Genomic DNA, 23,071 nt, shown 5'->3' with positions numbered 1-23,071 from the left:
AAACCAGCTACATAGGTGCAATGCCAGAATAAATGATCTATTGATTCTGTCTCTTCGTAGCACAATCTACAGAGCTGAGATTGTTGTATGCCCCGCCCCATATACAGTATATAGCATTCTGTTGGTGGCAAGAACTTTATATAATAATTTAAATTGGAAAATGCTGTGTTGAATCAAGTGTAGGTTTTTTTTGTACCACGCAAAACATATGCTATGAAATTGGTACATCGCAAATCTCCCATTTATTTTGCAACCTGTATGGCGTAGCTGTCAACATTTTTGTCTTCAGATGAAACTGGTATATTTTTCTGTCTATGCCAGTTCCTTTCAGCCAATTTCTAACTGCAAACAAGTTCCCTACCTTCTCTTTTCCACTTGCCTCCTCCGTTATTGTGGTTGTGCTGCAATCAGTAGGTTGTAAATTTGGATTGAGCAGATATTCCCAGATATTTTCGATAACTGCATGTGACAAATCCTCCGTTTCTATTCATAATATCATTCATACAGTTGAAGTCAGAAGTTTACATAAACCTTAGCCAAATACATTTAAATTCCTGACATTTAATCCTACTAAAAATTCCCTGTTTTAGGTCAGTTGTTTTAAGAATGTGAAATGTCAGAATAATAGGAGATAATTATTTATTTCAGCTTCTATTTCTTTCAATCACATTCCCAGTGGATCACAAGTTTACATACTCACAATTAGCATTTGGTAGCACTGCCTTTAAATGGTTTAACTTGCGTCAAACATTTCGGGTTGCCTTCCACAAGCTTCCCACAATAAATTGGGTGAATTTTGTCCCATTCCTGCTGACAGAGCTGGTGTAACTGAGTCAGGTTTGTAGGCCTCCTTGCTCGAACACGCTTTATCAGGTCTACCCACACATTTTCTGTAGGATTGAGGTCAGGGCTTTGTGGTGGCCACTACAATACCTTGACTTTGTTGTCCTTAAGCCATTTTGCCACAACTTTGGAAGCATGCTTGGGGTCATTGTCCATTTGGAAGATGCATTTGTGACCAAGCTTTAACTTCCTGACTGATGTCTTGAGATGTTGCTTCGTAATATATCCACATAATTTTCTGTCCTCATGATGCCATCTATTTTGTGAAGTGCACCAGTCCCTCCTGCAACAAAGCACCCCCTACAAAATGATGCTGCCACCCACGTGCTTCACGGTGAGGATGGTGTTCTTCGGGCTTGCAAGCATCCCCCGTTTTCCTCCAAACATAACAATGGTCTTTATGGCCAATCAGTTCTATTTTTGTTTCATCAGACCAGAGGACATTTCTCCAAAAAGTATGACCTTGGTCACCATGTGCAGTTGCAAACTGTAGTCTGGCTTTTTTATGGCGGTTTTGGAGCAGTGGCTTCTTCCTTGCTGAGAAGCCTTTCAGGATATGTCAATATAGGACTCGTTTTACTGTGAATTATAGATACTTTTATACCCGTTTACTCCAGCATCTACACAAGGTCCTTAACTGTTATTTTGGGATTGATTTCAGTTTCACACCAAAGTACGTTCATCTCTCGGAGACAGAACGGTTCTTCTTCCTGAGCAGTATGACGGCTGCGTGGTCCCATGGTGTTTATACTTGCGTACTATTGTTTGTACAGGTGAACGTGGTACTGTCAGGCGTTTGCAAATTGCTCCCAAGGATGAACCAGACTTGTGGAGGTCTACAATTTTTGTTTCTGAGGTCTTGGTTGATTTATTTTGATTTTCCCATGATTTCAAGCACTGAGGCACTGAGTTTGAAGGTAGGCCTTGAAATACATCCACAGGTACACCTCCAATTGCCTCAAATTACGTCAATTATTCTATCAGAAGCTTCTAAAGCCAATACATAATTTTCTGAAATTGTCCAAGCTGTTTAATGGCACAGTCAACTTAGTGTATGTAAACTTCTGACCCACTGGAATTGTGATGCAGTGAATAAGTGAAATAATTTGTCTGTAGAGAATTGTTGGAAAAATTACTTGTGTCATGCACAAAGTAGATGTCCTAACCGACTTGCCAAAACCTATAGTTTGTTAACAAGAAATTAGTGGAGTTGTTGAAAACAAGTTGACTCCAACCTAAGTGTATGTAAACTTCTGACTTATATATTTATATATTTTATATATATATTATATATTTTTTCCATAAATGTTTTTTTATTAATCAGTGTAATTTGAGTTTAATTTAATAAACATAATATTTGTTCTGTCTTTTCTGGAGGATAAAACTAAAATTGTAGCTTTGTATGGCTTGTTTAAGAAAGGGCGATACTTTAAACAAAATTTTATTTTCAATTACTCGGAAATGAGAAGTTGAAATCTGTATAAAGGCAAAAAGGCAATTTTTGAACGAAGGATGAGCCATTCTTAATTTTGGGTTCAAGTATAACTTATGTATGAGTGAAGCTTTTAGTGAGTGGTTTAAAACTTTAATATTTCATCATAGCCCCCCAAACTCATATTCATTATATAAATAGGCACATTTTAATTTTGTCTGGCTTAGCATTCCAAATAAATAAAAAATAATGTAAATTGCTCATGATTTTAAGAAATTTGTCATTAGTAATTAAACCAAAGAGTTAATCAATGTGATTTTTTCTTCCATAAATAGACAAGCATCTCTCCAGGGTTGCAGAAGATTGTCTATTAAAACTTTATTGAAATTAATTGTGGTAAATGTATTTATATTTTTTGAGTTGTGAATACGTCTACTTCAACAGTCACCCATTTTTATATGGTACACTAATTAATCCAGAGAGCCTAGAAAAGTGATCAGTATCTTCCCTGCAGGGATCCAGATTGCAGAATTACTGTTTTTATCCCCTGGATTTCTAACTCCTTGATATTCTTGTTGGATCTAATTTTAATAGCTTGCATTTCCATGGCCATAATAAATAGATATGGAGACAACAGACAACCTTGTTTTACTCATTTTAAAACCTCAATACTTTTTATTTGACTAGGCAAGTCAGTTAAGAACAAATTCTTATTTTCAATAACGGCCTAGGAACAGTGGGTTAACTGCCTGTTCAGGGGCAGAACGACAGATTTGTACCTTGTCAGCTCGGGGGTTTGAACTTGCAACCTTAGTCTAACGCTCTAACCACTAGGCTACCCTGCCACACTTTGAGAAGTACCCAATATTTACTATTTTACATCTGGGGTTGCTGTACATAACTTTAACCCATTGTGTAAGAGATTCACCAAAATTAGAGTAATCCAGGCAATTATATATCAATTCTAATCGTACTTTAATCAAACGCCTTTTCAAAATCTGCTATGAAGACCTACAACATCCTCGTAGTGTTAATGGCTTGTAGGATCTTATATAAGTGTGTACTAATCCGTCTCTACAGGCGAATCTGTGTCAGTGATCAAACACACCGACCCCGTCCCTGACCCCAGAGCTGTCAATCAAGACAAGAAGAACATGCTGTTTTCTGTAAGAACTATACTTCCTGTTTGGCGCCAGCTCTGCTTGCACTTCTCACTCTCACACAAATAAACACATGGCTCTGTTCTGGTCTCAGCCTGCTGCATTCCTCGGGGGGGGGGGGGGGGGTGAAGCTCTTACACTAAAATAGTTAGTTGAAAGTAGCAATTGTTTGTCCTATATGGATGCAAAATGCATGGTTTGAATTCAATATTAACCCTGCACTGACCTCTCCCTCATACTCTTGCTCCTCCTCCTCAGGGCACCAACATCGCTGCGGGGCGAGCCATCGGCATCGTGGTCTCCACTGGTGTATCCACAGAGATCGGTAAGATCAGGAACCAGATGGCAGCCACGGAGCAGGAGAAGACCCCCCTGCAGCAGAAACTGGACGAGTTCGGGGAGCAGCTCTCCAAGGTGGGTTTTAGAATGATGATAATTGAAATGTATTTATTTATGCTTTGTGCTATCATATCTAAACTGTTTTCTGTTAGTTTTTTTTTCTGTCTGTTTTCTGTTTTTGGTCTGTGTGTTCTGTGCTGTGAATGAGCCATATGTCTGCAAGCCCAAAACAAAACACATTTTTTTTAGCCCAAAAAACGAACAAAAAGGTTTTGAACTTTGAACATTCCAAGGTCATCTCCCTGATCTGCGTGGCCGTCTGGATCATTAACATCGGCCATTTTAGTGACCCGGTCCACGGGGGGTCCTGGATGCGTGGGGCCATCTACTACTTCAAGATTGCTGTGGCCCTGGCTGTGGCTGCCATCCCTGAGGGTATGTGGGAGCAGTTTTATCCATCCCTCTGCCACTCTCTCACTCACTCCAAATTCCATATAAACAATATAATGAATTATCCTATGCTGTTCATGTCTCTCCACCTGATCCAATCCTGCCTCTCTTTACTACAACTGTCGTCCTCAGGTCTACCTGCTGTGATCACCACTTGCCTGGCGCTGGGAACCCGCCGCATGGCCAAGAAGAACGCCATCGTCCGCAGCCTGCCCTCGGTGGAGACCCTGGGCTGCACCTCCGTCATCTGCTCCGATAAGACCGGCACCCTCACCACTAACCAGATGTCTGTCTGCAAGGTAACCTGGGAATGTCTTGGAATGGTTTCCTGTGGACTGTAATGTTAGTGTGACTGACGGCTGTGCATGTACATCAATAAGAGGGTGAAGGGTTAAGTGTCTTTCTCAAGGGCACAAAAGCAGGAGATGGCACATGGGATACCCATCGGTCTTTGGATTCGAGCCAACAACCCTTCGGTTGCAGACATATCTAACCTCTAGGCTACACGTCGTTGTAGTGGATGTTGTGTCCGTTTTTGTTGTTGTGTCGGCCCAGTATATTTAGTTCCAGTCCAGAAAGAACCCAAAGCATTGTACTGTACCTTCATATCGTCATACAGGATTGACACTTCCTTCATACTGGGAGTTTCCTTGGAAAGCCTCCAGTCACACACACAGAGACACACGTGTATATGTATATACACACACACACACTGACAGAGATTTTGGACGGAGAACAGGTGGGGTTAGTCGTAATGGAAAATCCCTGTGGTGTTGTAATGTTTCCAGTCCTCAGCCAGCCTTTTGAGAGCTAGCCAGGGCAGGTTGGCAGCACCACTCTGAGCTGTAGACAACAGTTGTACATGGCCCTCTCGCTCACCCTGAGAGAGCCAGGCACAGACAGACAGCCGGCAGGCAGGAAGCTGCTGCTGAATACCCCTTAGACACCTTTACGTACAGAAACTAAGACCACACACTCTGACACCCATATTGCCACTCTTTTGGAATCCTCCAGCCCATCGCGTTCCCCTCCACACTATCTCTGTGTCTGTGTGTGTGTGTCTCTGTGTGTGTGTGTGTGCTCCACCATAGAGGAAATGCCAGGATCAATGTTTGTCTTGGCTTCCATTTAGCCTCTGGAGCAGGATCTGGCTGACACCCTACCTACCTAACACACACACACTCTTACGCTCACACCTGACCTTTCAACTCTGAGAAGGGCCAAACTGTGTTTCTCATTGAACCTTTTTGAACATCAACTGTACATGCTGGCCAGAGGTCATTGGCAAGATTACCAAATTTAGGCATGACATGCCAGAAACAAACGCTGACACTGCACATACAAATGTAACTGATCAAATTATGAAAGACGAGTATTGTAATTTTGATTTCCATAAAGTGAGTGTGGAAGAGGTGAAAAAAAATTGTTGTCTATCAACATTGACAAGCAACCGGGGACTGACTACTTGGGTGGAAAATTACTTGGATGGAAAATCACTGAGGATAATAATAGCAGATGATATTACCACTCCTATTTGCCATATCTCCAATCTAAGCCTACTAGAAAGTGTCTGCCCCCAGAGCGAAGGGAAGCAAAGTCATTCCGCCACCCAAGAATAGTAAAGCCCCCTTTACTGGCTCAAATAGCTGACCAATCAGCCAAACTTTTGGGAAAAAATATTTTACTGTTAAACAAATTGACAAGACTTTAAGCACGCGTTTAGGGAAGGACATTCAACAAGCACGGCACTTACACAAATGACTGATTGGGTGAGAGAAATTGATGATGAAAAGATTGTGGGAGCTGTTTTGCTAGACTTCAGTGCGGCTTTTGACATTATTGATTATTGATCATTATTGATCTGATGGAAAAACATGTGTTATGGCTTTACACTCCTTGCTATATTGTGGATAAAAAGTCTAACAGAACACAGAGGGTGTTCTTTAATGGAAGCCTCTCCAACATAATCCAGGTAGAATCAGGAATTCCCCAGGGCAGCTGTCCAGGCCCCTTTCTTCAATCTTTACCTACCACTGGCCTTGAGTAAAACCAGTGTGTCTATGTATGTGGATGACTCAACACTATACACATCAGCTACTACAGCGAGTGATATCACTGCAACACTTAACAAAGAGCTACAGTTAGTTTCAGAATGGGTGGCAAGGAATAAGTTAGTCCTAAATATTTGAAAAACTAAAAGCATTGTATTTGGCCCAAATCATTCACTAAACCTCAACTAAATATTGTAATGAATAATGTGGTTATTTAGCAAGTTTAGGAGACTAAACTACTTGGAGTAACCCTGGATTGTAAACTGTCATGGTCAAAACATATTGATACAACAGTAACTAAGATGGGGAGAAGTCTGTCTATAATAAAGCGATGCTCTGCCTTTTTAGCAACACTATCAACAAGGCAGGTTCTACAGAGCCTAGTTTTGTCGCACCTAGACTACTGTTCAGTTGTGTCGCACCTAGACTACTGTTCAGTTGTGTCGCACCTAGACTACTGTTCAGTTGTGTGGTCAGGTGCCACAAAGAGGGACCTTGGAAAATTACAATTGGCTCAGAACAGGGCAGCACGGCTGGCCCTTAAATATACACACAGCTAACATGAATAATATGCATGTACCTTGACTAACCTGTACCCCCACACATTGACTTGGTACCACCTGTATATAGCCTCGTTGTTTTTTTTTTTTTTACTTATAGTTTCTTTAAAATGCATTGTTGGTGCAAGTAAGCTTGTAAGTAAGCATTTCACGGTAAGGTCTACACCGGTTATATTTGGCGCAAGTGACAAATAAAATTTGATTTGTAAATCGCTCATGGCTCAAAGTAGAGGAGAGATTGACCTCATCACTGCTTGTTTTTGATAGAAGTGTTGACATGCTGTTGACATAGTGTACCAACTGTCATCATCAGCAGCATGGAACGAGAGAGGGAGTTCCCTCCTGTCCTGTGAGAGTATATCAGAACAGGGTAATCTCCCTGAGCTGAGCTAACAGCTATCCCTGGTCCCTCCCTGCCTGCCTGGGAACATGGCTGCCTGGATGCTGGAGAGACCTGGGCTGGATCCCAAATGGCTCCCTATATAGTGCACTACTTTTGTTTTGACCCTATTGGCTCTTATCAAAAGCAGTGCACTATATATCGATCCATTTGGGACTCAACCCTACTCTGCTCTCTCTGGTAAATATTTACTCTCTGGGCCCAGGCTATATTTGCTTAGTGCAGCTGGGAGATACAGGGAAACACCAAGGGAAACACAGAGTAGAGCTCCTCACGGGTCCAAAAAGGACCCGTTTCGAAATGGACCTTGGGCTTTCCCACCCTGACCCGATATGCATATATTTTTTTAAATATAGAGATCTGTTCCGAACGGACCTGGGGACAACTAGAGCTTTTCCGAGTGAGGGAGGCGGCACAAAAGTAATTTTAAGTTAATGTACTTTATTAAGCTGATCATTTTCTACATTGTAGAATAAAAGTCATCAAAACTATGAAATAATACATTGAAGTGTTAAAAATATCAAAATATATTTTAGATTCTTCAAAGTACCCACCCTTAGCCACAATGACAGCTTTGCACACTCTTGGCTTTCTCTCAACCAGCTTTTCCTTGGAATGCTTTTCCAACAGCCTTGAAGGAGATCCCACGTATCCTGAGCACTTGTTGGCTGCTTTTCCTTCACTCTGTGGTCCAACTCATCCCAAACCATCTCAATTGGGTTGAGGTCAGATGATTGTGGAGGCCAGGTCATCTGATGCAGCACCTTCACTCTCCTTCTTCGTCAAAAACCCTTACATAGCTTGGAGGTGTGTTTTGGGTCATTGTTCTGTTGAAAACAAATGATAGTCCCAATAAGCACAAACTAGATGGGATGGTGTATCGTTGCCGAATGCTGTGGTAGCCATGCTGGTTAAGTGTGCCTTGAATTCTAGATAAATCACCAGCAAAGCATGGCCACACCATCACACCACCTCCTCCATGCTTCATGGTGGTAATCACACATGCATAGATTTTCCTTTCACAAAGACACGGCAGTTGAAACCAAACATCTCAAATTTGGACTCCTCAGACCAAAGGACAGATTTCCATCTGCGTAATGTCCATTGCTCGTTTCTTGGCCCAAGCAAGTCTTGACCCAAGCAGCTGAGCTTTCACAGGTGTGCCCCATCAGCACTGACAAACCTCCCAGCTCCGCCCACCTCTCCTACTCTGCCCACCAATCTCCTGCAGGAAGTAAGCACAGCGAAACCTAGTAGACCGTCACGGTGTCTTTTGGTAGTGGTTTCTTTGTAGCAATTCGTCCATAAAGGGTTGATTCACACAGTCGCTGAACAGTTGATTTGTGTCTGTTACTTGAACTCTGTGAAGCATTTCTTTGGGCCGCAATTTCTGAGGCTGGTAACTCTAACTTATCCTCTGCAGCAGAGGTAACTCTGGTTCTTCTTTTCTTGTGGCGGTCCTCATGAGAGCCAGTTTCATCATAGCGCTTGATGGTTTTTGCAACTGAATATGAAGAAACTTTCAAAGTTCTTGAAATGTTCCTTAAATCAATGATGGACTGTCATTTATCTTTGCTTATCTGAGCTGTTCTTGCCATAATATGGATTTGGTATTTTACCTAGTAGGGCTATCTTCTGTATACCACCCCTACCTTGTCACAACACAACTGATTGGCTCAAACGCATTAAGAAGGAAATCAATTCCACCATTTAACAAGGCACACCTGTTAATTGAAATGCATTCCAGGTGACTACCTCATGAAGCTGGTTGAGAGAATGCCAAGAGTGTGCAAAGCTGTCATCAAGACAAAGGGTGGCTACTTTGAAGAATCTCAAATTATATTTTGATTTGTTTAACACTTTATTTTTTGGTTACTACATGATTCCATATGTGTTATTTCATAGTTTTAATGTCTTCACTATTATTATACTATGTAGAAAATAGTAAAAATAAAGAAAAACCCTGGAATGAGTAGGTGTGTCCAAACATTTGACTGGTACTGCATGGTTGGCCAACATCAACAACAAGCTACGCTCCACTCTCATGAAAAGCAAGCGCAGCAGCATACATAATAATATTTTTCTCACTCTGTACGGGCCAGTCTGTACGGCCCTTCTGGATAAGTCCGTTAAAATCACACATACCCAAGACCCGTGACAATCAGATCTGACCCAGACTTGTGACTTAATTTAGAATTCTGGATCTGGACCCGCTCAGATTGGGTCTTGGGTATTAGTGTAGAGTTGGATCTGTGAAGACTTCTAACAAAGAGCCGCTCTCAGTCCTCACCGTGGGGCAGTGTTTTCCCATTGTACTTTTGGAGTGATAGGAAACACCAGGGGAAACGGACCCTGACTTACTGCTGCCATTCTGTACAAGTCTCTCTTGCGAAAGAGATTTGATCTCGGTGAGACTGACCTGTATAAATGAAGTTGTATCTGAAATAAATGAAAGCCATTCTCTCTCCTCAGTTCTAGCAGTTGGCCAGGGGGGATTTTCCATTGTGTTTTGGAGTGATGGGACCTTATAAGGTCATTTTCAGGGTTTACAAGACTGTAGTCCAAGTGGCAAGGATCAGACATGGAATTGTAGAGCTTTAGTTTGCAAAATGTTTGCCTTTTCTATTTCAGTCTACTTAATCATCCCATTTTCCTTGGCTTGTTAGTTATCTGTGTGTGGCAGCACACATGTAATCATCAATTCAGAGCACAGCTGTATGCAACCTGATCGTTAATGCCCATAGTAAAATTGGTTTGACTTTGGATATCCCTATGGGGCTAGCTGAGGACCATCAATGAACATGGGACAATATTCTAAAATGTTAATGGCTCCCAATTTCTATGACTTCACCTCAAACCAACTATAAATTATATTTCATATACAAAGCATTTCATTAGAAAACTGAAAGGTGTAGAACATGAAAGTAAGAGCGAGAAAAAACCCCAAACAACAAGTAATGCAGATGTGGAAGCACGGTGGCTAGGAAAAACTATCTAGAAAGACCAGAACCTAGGAAGAAATAGAGAGGAACCAGACTATGAGGGGTGGCCAGTCCTCTTCTGCCTGTGCCGGGTGGAGATTATAACAGAACATGGCCAAGATGTTCAAACATTCATAGATGACCAGCAGGGTCAAATAATAATAATCACTGTGGTTGTAGAGGGTGCAACAGGTCAGCTCCTCAGGAGTAAATGTCAGTTGGCTTTTCATAGCCGATCATTAAGAGTATCTCTACCGCTCCTGCTGTCTCTAGAGAGTCGAAAACAGCAGGTCTGGAACAAGGTAGCATGTTCGATAAACCGTTTAGGGTTCCATAGCCGCAGGCAGAACAGTTGAAACTGGAGCAGCAGCACGGCCAGGTGGACTGGGGACAGTAAGGAGTCATCAGGCAAGGTAGTCCTGAGGCATGGTCCTCTGAGGGCGCACACATGTCCTCTAGACGCAGCAGATGAACTGAACGGAGAAGTAGTATTTTATTGGACGACTGCATTCTTTAAAGGGGCAATCTGCAGTTGTTACATACATTTTTGGACTTTTAAATGTGTGTGTGTGTGTGTGTGTGTGTGTGTGTGTGTGTGTGCAGTCGAAGTCAGAAGTTTACATACACTTAGGTTGGAGTCATTAAAACTCGTTTTCAACCACTCCACTAATTTCTTGTTAACAAACTATAGTTTTGGCAAGTCGGTTAGGACATCTACTTTGCGCATGACACAATTAATTTTTCCAACAATTGTTTACAGACAGATTATTTCATTTACAATTCACTGTATCACAATTCCAGTTGGGTCAGAAGTTTACATACACTAAGTTGACTGTGCCGTTAAACAGCTTGGAACATTCCAGAAAAGGATGTCATCGCTTTAGAAGCTTCTGATAGGATAATTGACATCATTTGAGTCAATTGGAGGTGAACCTGTGTATGTATTTCAAGGCCTACCTTCAAACTCAGTGCCTCTTTGCTTGACATCATGGGAAAATCAAAAGAAATCAGCCAAGACCTCAGAAAAAAATTATAGACCTCCACAAGTCTGGTTCATCCTTGGGAGCAATTTCCAAATGTCTGAAGGTACCACGTTCATCTGGACAAACAATTAGTACCCAAGTATAAACACCATGGGACCACGCAGCCATCAAACCGCTCAGGAAGGAGATGCATTCTGTCTCCTTGAGATGAACGTATGTTGGTGCGAAAAGTGCAAATCAATCCCAGAACAACAGCAAAGGACCTTGTGAAGATGCTGGAGGAAACAGGTACAAAACTCTCTATATCCGTTGGAAACCTGTCCTATATCGACATAACCTGAAAGGCCACTCAGCAAGGAAGAAGCCACTTCTCCAAACCGGCATAAAAAAAGCCAGACTACGGTTTGCAACTGCACATGGGGACAAAGATAATACTTTTTGGAGAAATGTCCTCTGGTCTGATGAAACAAAAATAGAAATGTTTGGCCATAATGACCATCGTTATGTTTGGGGGGAAAAGCCGAACACCATCCCAACCGTGAAGCACGGGGGTGGCAGCATCATGTTGTGGGGGTGCTTTGCTGCAGGATTCACAGAATAGATGGCATCAGGAGGACAGAAAATGGTGTGGATATATTGAAGCAACATCTCAAGACATTAGTCAGGAAGTTAATGCTTGGTCGCAAATGGGTCTTCCAGATGGACAATGACCCCAAACATGCTTCCAAAGTTGTGGCAAAATGGCTTAAGGACAACAAAGTCAAGGTATTGTAGTGGCCATCAAAGCCCTGACCTCAATCCTATAGAAAAATTGTGGGCAGAACTGAAAAAGTGTGTGCTAGCAAGGAGGCCTACAAACCTGACTCAGTTACACCAGCTCTTGTCAGAAGGAATAGGCCAAAATTCACCCAACTTAATGTGGGAAGCTTGTGGAGGGTCAAATGTTTTGGGTAGCCTAAGTTAAACCATTTAAAGGCAATGCTACCAAATACTAATTGAGTGTATGCAAACTTCTGACCCACTGGGAATGTGATGAAATAAATAAAAGCTGAAATAAGTAATTCTCTATACTATTGTTCTGACATTTCACATTCTTAAAATAAAGTGGTGATCCTAACTGACCCAAGACAGGGAATCTTTACTAGGATTAAATGTCAGGAATACTGAAAACGGAGTTTAAATGTATTTGGCTCAAGTGTATGTAAACTTCTGACTTTGTGTGTGTGTATCTATATATACCCATTGATTCTTGAAATACCTCATGAGCTTAGTTTAGCTGTCATACCCAATCAAAATCCAACATATAAACTTGTTTTACTCCAATGTTTGTTAACCAAGTAAATGAACACTATATATCTTTAACATGGTTAGAACTGTAGTTCTGATACCATGGATGGTTAGTCCATATTCAAATATCTCTGTCTATGAATTGGAGTGGTTACATTAATTCTCCAGGCTAATCCCTCAGCCGGGGGAGGGATTGGGCTTTGTTTGCTGAAACCACGGGCAGGGAGCATTCATTTGCAATATGTTAGACATTTTGTTACATAAGTTTTAGTCATACTCACATTTTTCCTTTTGCTTCTTCGTTATGTGTATGAGTGTCAAATTGTGTTGGTCACATACACATTGTTAGCATATGTAAATGCAAGTGTAGCGCAATGCTTGTAAACGTGTTTCTGTGACAGCGATCTGTCCCTATGTCTTAACCTCGAGATGAGGTCTAGCTACTCCATATGGTTCTGATAAGAACATCCATGTCCACTAGCCCAGTCATATCCTGCTTTCCCAGCCTAGGGGATATCCCAGGGTGCGGTCAAACACGCACAGAGGAGGGAATTCCCCTCTGACGTCATACCATGGCACTTCCATTACACACAGTGCGGAGGCACACCCTCACTATGTTACTGCTGCCATCACATCATAATAGCCACAGTACGGACCGAGTCCGATTGAGTTTCAACTACTACAGCCATGCACCTTTTGGTTCATATGAATTATGCAGTGGCTTGCTTCCATGGAGAAGATCTCATTGCACAACCTTCAATGTAATGTCATAATTACGTAAAATTCTGGCAAATTAGGCGGCCCAAACTGTTGCATATACACTGACTCTGCGTGCAATGAACGCAAGAGAAGTGACACAATTTCACCTGGTTAACATTGCCTGCTAACCTGGATTTCTTTTAGCTAAATATGCAGGTTTAAAAATATATACTTCTGTGTATTGATTTTAAGAAAGGCATTGATGTTCATGGTTAGGTACACATTGGAGCAACAATACGCACCGCATCGATTATATGCAACGCATCGATTATATGCAACGCAGGACACGCTAGATAAACTAGTAATATCATCAACCATGTGTAGTTAACTAGTGATTATGATTGTTTTTTTATAAGATACGTTTAATGCTAGCTAGCAACTTACCTTGGCTTACTGCATTCACGTAACAGGCAGTCTCCTTGTGAAGTGCAATGAGAAGCAGGTGGTTAGAGCGTTGGACTAGTTAACTGTAAGGTTGCAAGTTTGAATCCCCCGAGCTGACAAGGTGAAAATCTGTCGTTCTGCCCCTGAACGAGGCAGTTAACCCACCGTTCCTAGGCCATCATTGAAAATAAGAATTTGTTCTTAACTGACTTGCCTCGTTAAATAAAGGTTACATAAAGGTTACATAAAGGTTACATAAAGGTGTAACAAAAACAAAAAATATCGGCCAAATCGGTGTCCAAAAATACAGATTTCCGATTGTTATGAGTGCTTGAAATCGATCCTAATTAATCGGCCATTCCGATTAATCGGTCGACCTCTAATAAATAAATAAATATAATATAATCTAATATAATCTAATAAATAAATATATATATATATATATATATATATATATATATATTAGCTAATGGGTCATGTAGTAAACCACTATCTTGGTATATTAGTGTAGAATATTCTATTTATGTTGTTAGCTTATTTGTTTTGGACGACGCTTCAGAAACATCAGAGGCTCCTGCTCCTGATTTTACTTATGCACAAATCTAGCACCATATTAGCTAACTATCTGATTTTACTGCTTGCGTGAGTTACTTGATGTGGAATAGAGTTCCATGTAGTTGTGGCTCTATGTAGTACTGTGTGCCTCCCATAGTCTGTTCTGGACTTGGGGACTGTGAAGAGACCTCTGGTGGCTTGTCTTGTGGGGTAGGCATGGATGTCCTAGCTGTGTGCTAGTTGTTTAAACAGACCTCTGGTGACATGTCTTGTGGGGTAGGCATGGATGTCCTAGCTGTGTGCTAGTTGTTTAAACAGACCTCTGGTGGCATGTCTTGTGGGGTAGGCATGGATGTCCTAGCTGTGTGCTAGTTGTTTAAACAGACCTCTGGTGACATGTCTTGTGGGGTAAGCATGGATGTCCTAGCTGTGTGCTAGTTGTTTAAAACCTCTTTATCCTACCCCCTCCTTTTTCGAACATTCTGTTAAAAATCACGCAACATTTCAGCGTCCTGCTACTCATGCCAGGAATATAGTATATGCATATGATTAGTATGTGTGGATAGAAAACACTCTGAAGTTTCTAAAACTGGTTAAATCACGGCTGTGACTATAACAGAGCGTGTGTTTCATCGAAAAGCGCAAGAAAAACTGGTCACTGAAATCTGAAAAAAGTATCCATGCGCCCCTTTCATGGATTATTTAAAGGAAATTTAATATGGAGACGGATGCAATTCCACACGATGTCACCAAAAACGTCATTTTCATTGACAAAAATCCTTTGAGACATTACCAATAGATCCGTGATTCCATCCAGCCTACCTCAATCGATTTTGGAAGATTGAAAAATGGACACTGTTTTCTTTTGTAGCTGCTATTGAATACAGATCGCCCAGTGATCAATTTGATCGCTTATTAACGTTTACAAATACCTAAAGTTGGGTTATAAAAGTAGGTTGAAGTGTTTTGTCAAAGAATATAGGCAACTTATATAATTTTTAAACATGACGTTGCGTGTTGGAAGAGAGCTTTTTTCGTGATGCAGACAGGCTATACAAATGGATATTTTGGGCATTCATGGACGGATTTAATCGGGAAAAATACCAATTTGTGATGTTTATGGGACATATAGGAGTGCCAACAAAGAATATCTTCAAAGGTAATGAATGTTTTATATTTTATTTCTGCGTTTTTGTGTAGCGCCGGCTACGCTAATTATTTTGTTTACGTCGCCTTCAGGCATTTTGGGGTGTTGCATGCTATCAGATAATAGCTTCTCATGCTTTCGTCGAAAAGCATTTTAAAAATCTGACTTGTTGGCTAGATTCACAACGAGTGTAGCTTTAATTCAATACCCTGCATGTATATTTTAATGAACGTTTGAGTTTTAACGAGTACATTTAGCATTTAGCGTAGCGCATTTGCATTTCCAGGTGCCTACTTGAGACATCTGCGTCTCAAGTAGGAGCAAGAAGTTTAAACAGACCTCTGGTGACATGTCTTGTGGGGTAGGCATGGATGTCCTAGCTGTGTGCTAGTTGTTTAAACTCACTGTCAACTGCGTTTATTTTCAGCAACCTTAACATGTGTAAATATTTGTATGAACATAAGATTCAACAACTGAGACACAAACTGAACAAGTTCCACAGACATGTGACTAACAGAAATGGAATAATGTGTCCCTGAACAAAGGGGGGCCAAATGAAAAGTAACAGTCAGTGTCTGGTGTGGCCACCAGCTGCATTAAGTACTGCAGTGCATCTCCTCCTCATGGACTGCACCGGATTTGCCAGTTCTTGCTGTGAGATGTTACCCCACTCTTCCACCACGGCACCTGCAAGTTCCCGGACATTTCTGGGGAGAATGGCCCTCAACCTCTGATCCAACAGTGCTTAATCGGATTGAGATCTGGGCTCTTCACTGGCCATGGCAGAACACTGACATTCCTGTCTTGCAAGAAATCACGCGCAGAACGAGCAGTATGGCTGGTGGCATTGTCATGCTGGAGGGCCATGTCAGGATGAGCCTGCAGGAAGGGTACCACATGATGGAGGAGGATGTCTTGTCTTCCCTGTAATGCACAGCGTTGAGATTGCCTGCTGTGACACACCACCCCAGACCATGATGGACTCTCCACCTCCAAATGAATCCTGCTCCAGAGTACAGGCCTTGGTGTAGCGCTCATTCCTTTGACGATAAACGCGAATCCGACAATCACCCCTGGTGAGACAAAACCGCAACTCATCAGTGAAGAGCACTTTTTGCCAGTCCTGTCTGGTCTAGCGTCGGTGGGTTTGTGCCCATAGGTGACGTTGTTGCCGTTGATGTCTGGTGAGGACCTACCTTACAACAGGCCTACAAGTCCTCAGTCCAGCCTTTCTCAGCCTATTGCGGACAGTCTGAGCACTGATAGAGAGAGTGTGCGTTCCTGGTGTAACTCGGGCAATTGTTGTTGCCATCCTGTATCTGTCCCACAGGTGTGATGTTTGGATGTACCAATCCTGTGCAGGTGTTGTTACACGTGGTCTGCCACTGCGAGGACGATCAGCTGTCCGTCCTGTCTCCCTGTAGCGTTGTCTTAGGGGTTTCACAGTTCGGACATTTCAATGTATTGACCTGGCCACATCTGCAGTCCTCATGCCTCCTTGCAGCATGCCTAAGGCACGTTCACGCAGATGAGCAGGGACCCTGGGCATCTTTCTTTTGGTTATTTTCAGAGTCAGTAGAAAGGCCTCTTTAGTGTCCTAAGTCTTCATAACTGTGACCTTAATTGCCTACCATCTGTAAGCTGTTAGTGTCTTAACGACCGTTCCACTGGTGCATGTTCATTAATTGTTTATGGTTCATTGAACAAGCATGGGAAACAGTGTTTAAACCCTTTACAATGAAGATCTGTGAAGTTATTTGGATTTTTCGAATTATCTTTGAAAAACAGGGATGTTAATTTTTTTGCTGAGTTTATAACGTTAAACATGTGTGGTGTACCACAGGGCAGTTGTCTAGGCCCTCTTTTCTATATTTATTAATGACCTTCCACTGGCATTAAACAACATGTGTGTCCATGTATGCTAAACAAAGAGTTGCAGTCGGTTTTTTGAACGGTTGGCCAGTAATAAACTAATCCTGAACATCTCTAAAACTAAGAGCATTGTATTTGGTTAAAATCATTCCCTAAGTTCTAGACCTCAGCTGAATCTGATCATGAATAATGTGGCTGTTGAGGAGATTAAATTACCTGGTGTTAACTTGAATTGTAAACTGTTATGGTCAAAACATATTGATTCAATGGTTGTATAGATGGGTGGAGGGCTGTACTTGATAAAGAGATGCTCTGCTGTTTTTGACACCATAGTCCTGCAGGCTCTAGTTTTATCTCATCTTGGTTATTGTCCAGTCATATGGTCAGGTGCTACAAAGAAGGACCTAGAAAAACTGCAGCTGTCCCAGAACAGAGTGGCACGTCTTGCTCTTCACTGTAACCAGAGGGCTAATATAAACACTAAAAGTAGAGGAGAGACTGACTGCATCACTTCTTCTTCTTCTTCTTCTTATAAAAAACCTATGTTGATAATTCCAAATGTATTTGCATAGTCAATTTACACAGCCCTGACACACACTTACCAGATGTGCATCCAGGAGTCTTTTCACAGTCCCCAAATTCAAGAAAATGTACAGTATTATATAGCGTCATGACTACATGGACCTCTATCTCAGATTGGTCAAAATATTCAACGATAAAGAAACACCTCACAATGCCTCTCCCCTATTTGACCTGGATATTTTGTGAATATTGAGCATCTATTAATGTTGTATTGTCGTTCTGCAATTTGGTTATGTAATAACTAAATGCAGACGTTCTGTACATTACCTTGTAAATAATGGACGATGCAGCAGGACAAGGCAGAGTCCATTTTCGGAGGTAATTTTCCTAGGTAATGTACACAAAGGAGGTGTTTATCCCGCATATACCACAGTTGCCAAAGAAAACAATACTAATGCACACATTTACATATATAATTTTTTTTATAAGAGAATTCATACTTTCTCATCTGTTGGTTGCTAGAGACGCGAGCTGTTTCTTCCATTAGTTCGATATTTATGGACGCGACCCATTTGTTCTACAGTATATGTTCCGTTGCCATGGCTGCTGCTGGCTGCCAATGTTCTTGTCCTTTGCTTGCTAGCTAGCCAACTAGTTACAGCTAACACAGTCACAACCTCCGCAGCCAGAATAATAGCGAAGTAGCTGCATATGCATTTGTTGTTTCTATTGACATTCATTTACATAGATCCATAAAAATGAGCTGATGATGCCCGATTTTGCCTGGCATAGCTAGAAATGTTTGCCTTGTCAGGACCCAACACTTTTCATTAGGAGGAGATCATTAGGAGGAGATCACATTGCGTTTCAAACACTAGGCTAGAAGCTAGCTAAATAGTTTGTTGCTAGCAAACCTGCCAATATGAAAACTGAATAAAAAATTACCAGTCAAACTACAAACATGTGGGAGGATTTGACAGCATAGTGTCACTTGCATCATGACTGCAGCATAGAGGGATTCATGATTCATGTTCCTCACTCACTCACCACCACGTTAGGTCATCAGATGCGCCCCAAAAAAACAAGTCTCTGCAAAAATAAATCTGTTAGTTATGTTTCTTTTCTCTTTGGACCTCCAGTTTTTACAATGTATCCAATTTCTGTTTGTGTGATTGTTGGTTTAGCTTCCTGTCACTTTGTAGTAAGTACAGGTAGCCTAGTGGGCGGCAGGTAGAGCATTGGGCCAGCAACCGAAAGGTTGCTAGATCGAATCCCCGAGCTGACAAGGTAAAAATCTGTTGTTCTGCCCCTGAACAACAGGGGTTAACCCACTGTTCCTAGGCTGTCATTGTAAATAAGATAAGATAATAATTTTTTTGTTAACTGACTTGACTAATTAAATAAAGGTAAAAACAAAATAGTGTGTGTGTGTGTGTGTGTGTGTGTGTGTGTGCTCAAACACACATGCATGTGAGGAATGCGTCCATCTGATGAATGGGCATGTGCCTGAAATCAATTTTATACACTAATTGTAGTCTCACCCATTAATTTCTAATGACCGGTCATTTTTGACCTAGAACAGTGTACAAAAGTTGAATAAAACACACTAAATGTAATGAAAATCATCTATTTACAATCAGATTAAATTAACTACATTTCAGAAAGAGAACTTGTAAATCGTTCCAATTCGACCGGAACACAGCAGGAGCGTTCTCTGTTCTGAAGAATCTTGCACCGAAGTAGGACTTTGACTACTCAATACCCTAAATGGTGAACAGGTCAATTACATTAACCCTTAGTACTTTGCATCCTCGCCATATTATCCTAGTGTTCTGAACAGCTTGTTCTTCTCCAGACCCCACCTATATCCTCTCCCTTAGTGTTCCACTTCAGTGTGAATTGAACAGACCCCCTCCTGTGGTGAACCAATCAATGCACTCCCACAAATTAACAAGAGCAGAGCCATTCCATGTGTTTCATCACTGATGCAGGATGAACAACACGGAGGAGAGAAGGTCCAGATCAGACAAACTCACACAGACTCACAGGAGAGAAATGGCTGGAACCCTCACCATCCACTGCTGGGCTGCCAGCCTAACAGACTTGTCAGCCTAAAAGAACTACCAGTGCGGCCAAATTCTAATTGTTCTGGGGGCGGCCTCTCCACGCAGGAAATCAGTACATCAACACAGGGCCAGGCGCACAGACAAAACAAAACGCTTGGCAACACAGGAGTTCTGAGCACAGGGAAGGACAGATCGACGTCAGCACGACTTGGGCAACAACTAGGCCCATATACTCATCCACTACAGTGTGTGTATATATACAAGCTCCGTCTATCTGTCTGTTGGTCTGTCTGTCTCAGCAAGAGTATGATTTATAGTCTTTCTGTCTGTCTCTGTCGGCATGGTTAACATTATTTACATTGCCAAAGCAAGTTAAATAGAAAATCACCAATCTCTCATAAAAAAAAACAGCTGTGACATGAAGCCAGTGATTGGCTGTATGTGGTGGCAAATCCCTGTGTTTTGTGGGTTAGGCAGTGCGGGAGGGTGTGTGTGTTTCCCTCTGCGTCAGTGGCCGTTGGGCCACATTCACCTCTCCCATGGCCCTGTAAAGAACCCTGGGACTCCCACTGAAAGCACTGTAAGAGCTTTGCTGATAGCCTAGCCTACTCTACCCTGGGACTTTGCTGATAGCCTAGCCTACTCTACCCTGGGGCTTTGCTGATAGCCTAGCCTACTCTACCCTGGGGCTTTGCTGATAGCCTAGCCTACTCTACCCTGGGGCTTTACTGATAGCCTAGCCTACTCTACCCTGGGGCTTTGCTGATAGCCTAGCCTACTGTACCCTGGGGCTTTGCTGATAGCCTAGCCTACTCTACCCTGGGACTTTGCTGATAGCCTAGCCTACTCTACCCTGCTTTGCTGATAGCCTAGCCTACTCTACCCTGGGGCTTTGCTGATAGCCTAGCCTACTCTACCCTGGGACTTTGCTGATAGCCTAGCCTACTCTACCCTGGGACTTTGCTGATAGCCTAGCCTACTCTACCCTGGGGCTTTGCTGATAGCCTAGCCTACTCTACCCTGGGACTTTGCTGATAGCCTAGCCTACTCTACCCTGGGACTTTGCTGATAGCCTAGCCTACTCTACCCTGGGGCTTTGCTGATAGCCTAGCCTACTCTACCCTTGGGCTTTGCTGATAGTCTAGCCTACTCTACCCTGGGGCTTTGCTGATAGCCTAGCCTACTCTACCCTGGGACTTTGCTGATAGCCTAGCCTAATCCTACCCTGCTTTGCTGATAGCCTAGTCTACTCCTACCCCGTGGCTTTGCTGATAGCCTAGTCTACTCTACCCTGCTTTGCTGATAGCCTAGTCTACTCAACCCTGCTTTAACTATCCCATCTCTCTTTCTCTTCCCTCTCCAGATGTTTGTGGTGGAGAAGGTGGAGGATTCCAGCTGTGCTGTCCATGAGTTCTCTATAACTGGCTCAACCTACGCCCCTGAAGGACAAGTGTGAGTGTCCCATCCTACCACCTTACTGTTAGCTCCATGTCAGTGCCCCTGCGGAAATTGAATTTAGCATAATATATACACAACCCCCATCAAAATCCCTTTGTTTAAACTTCTCGCCTGCGTCTCAAGCCTCCACACCCGCCTTGCATCGACCTTCCGAATCTGCGGTGGAAGGTGGCAGAGCTACAGTGCTGTTTGTCAGACCATGAGACATCCCGAAAATCGGTATTCTCACTAAAACATCTGTAGCATCCGAACAGTTTAGGGACTCATCTGAAGGTAACCTGGTATTGGGTGAGAGAAATGAATGAAAGTGAATAGAGCATTTCCACGTCAAAGGTATACGGATAATTCCACGGTAAAACATATTAAATGTTAAACATTTTTTTTTGTTGCATTCTTGTATCTCTCGGATAAAGTACAGATGCTTCAAAACATTCCCTTTGACTATCTCTTTTTTTCAATGTATGAATCTGTTATTCAGTGCATTTCTATAGGCTTATATCAGTTAGGCCAAATTCAATGTTTTATCAAATCATTGTTGTATATATTTTTTGATACCTAAAGGGGTCCTTACAATTCTACATCAAATAGCTAAATGTTCCTTCTTAAAACAATCACATATGTTAGCTTAGTAAAAACCCAGCTCTGGACCCCTTAGACTCTAGGGGGTTAGTCTACAGAGTGCAAATTAAGTGTGATTTCAGGTTACAATTCGTAGTTTCTCTGACTGTGGAATCACAGTGTGAAACACACTTAAGTTTATCTCCCCCACCTCCCTGTAAGTCTTGTGTTGTGTTGAGCGTGGTCCATAGTGTTAACACACTGACCATCTTCAGAGGAAAGTAATGGCCAGCCATTGTGTTAACCTTCCCTGGCTCCAGACAGACACAACTATTTTTACAGGCGGCAGTGGAAAAGCCTTGGTCACAACCTCCTTTCCCCCCCCCCATTTGTTACAAAGTGTTTATTTGAAGTCTACAGACCCCCCCCCCCCCCAAAAAAAAGGTTTACTCTGTTCTCCACTGTGGTTAATGGCTCTTGGGAAGTTTAGAAAGAATGGCAATTATGTTTTCCTGAAGCATGTGAACTTCTTCCATGATAACACATAGCACAGAGAGGACAGGGAGGAAAGGACACACATGTGACAAGAACCAAAATAGTCTTACTGTGGAGAATTCTTCATGGAATAAATAGGAGGGCGAGCGAACAAAAGTATGTGGAGAACCCTTCAAATTAGTGGATTCTGATTTTTCAGCGACACCCGTTGCTGACAGGTGTATAAAATTGAGCACACAGCCATGCAATCTCCATAGACAAACATTGGCACTAGAATGGCTTTACTGAAGAGCTCAGTGACTTTCAACGTGGCAACGTCATAGGATGCCAGCTTCCCAACAAGTTAGTTCGTCAAATTTCTGCCTTGCTAGAGCTGCCCCGGTCAACTTTTAGTGCTGTTATTGTGAAGTGGAAAAGTCTAGGCTCAGCCGCGAAGTGGTAGACCACACAAGCTCACAGAACGGGACTGTCGAGTGCTGAAGCACGTAAATATCGTCTGTCCTCGGTTGCAACACTCACAACCGAGTTCCAAACTGCCTCTGGAAGCAACGTCAGCACCAGAACTGTTCGATAGGAGCCTCATGAAATGGGTTTCCATGGCCGAGGAGCCGCACACAAGCCTAAGATCACCGTGGGCAATGCCAAGCGTCGGATGGTGTGGTGTAAAGCTCGCCCCCATTGGACTCTGGAACAGTGGAAATGCGTTCTCTGGAGTGATGAATTACGCTTCACCCTCTGGCACCACGACAGACAAATCTGGGTTTGACGG

At 42.3% G+C, this 23,071-nt stretch overlaps 1 protein-coding gene across 1 annotated transcript in view; it reads left to right on the top strand.

Moving 5' to 3' along the window:
• Positions 1 to 23,071, top strand: part of LOC110534844 (sarcoplasmic/endoplasmic reticulum calcium ATPase 1) — a 115,937-nt gene that overhangs the window by 54,334 nt on the left and 38,532 nt on the right. Inside the window, exons 7-11 of the mRNA XM_036989612.2 lie at positions 3,356 to 3,441; positions 3,694 to 3,849; positions 4,068 to 4,209; positions 4,357 to 4,523; positions 21,155 to 21,243. Coding sequence (XP_036845507.1) covers positions 3,356 to 3,441; positions 3,694 to 3,849; positions 4,068 to 4,209; positions 4,357 to 4,523; positions 21,155 to 21,243 — 640 coding nt within the window. The remainder of the gene's footprint in view (positions 1 to 3,355; positions 3,442 to 3,693; positions 3,850 to 4,067; positions 4,210 to 4,356; positions 4,524 to 21,154; positions 21,244 to 23,071) is intronic.

This window comes from Oncorhynchus mykiss, chromosome 10, assembly GCF_057628025.1.
Source record: "Oncorhynchus mykiss isolate SJ-2025 chromosome 10, ASM5762802v1, whole genome shotgun sequence".
Classification (NCBI taxonomy): Eukaryota; Metazoa; Chordata; class Actinopteri; order Salmoniformes; family Salmonidae; genus Oncorhynchus; species Oncorhynchus mykiss.
This window is presented reverse-complemented; position numbering and strand designations above follow the sequence as displayed.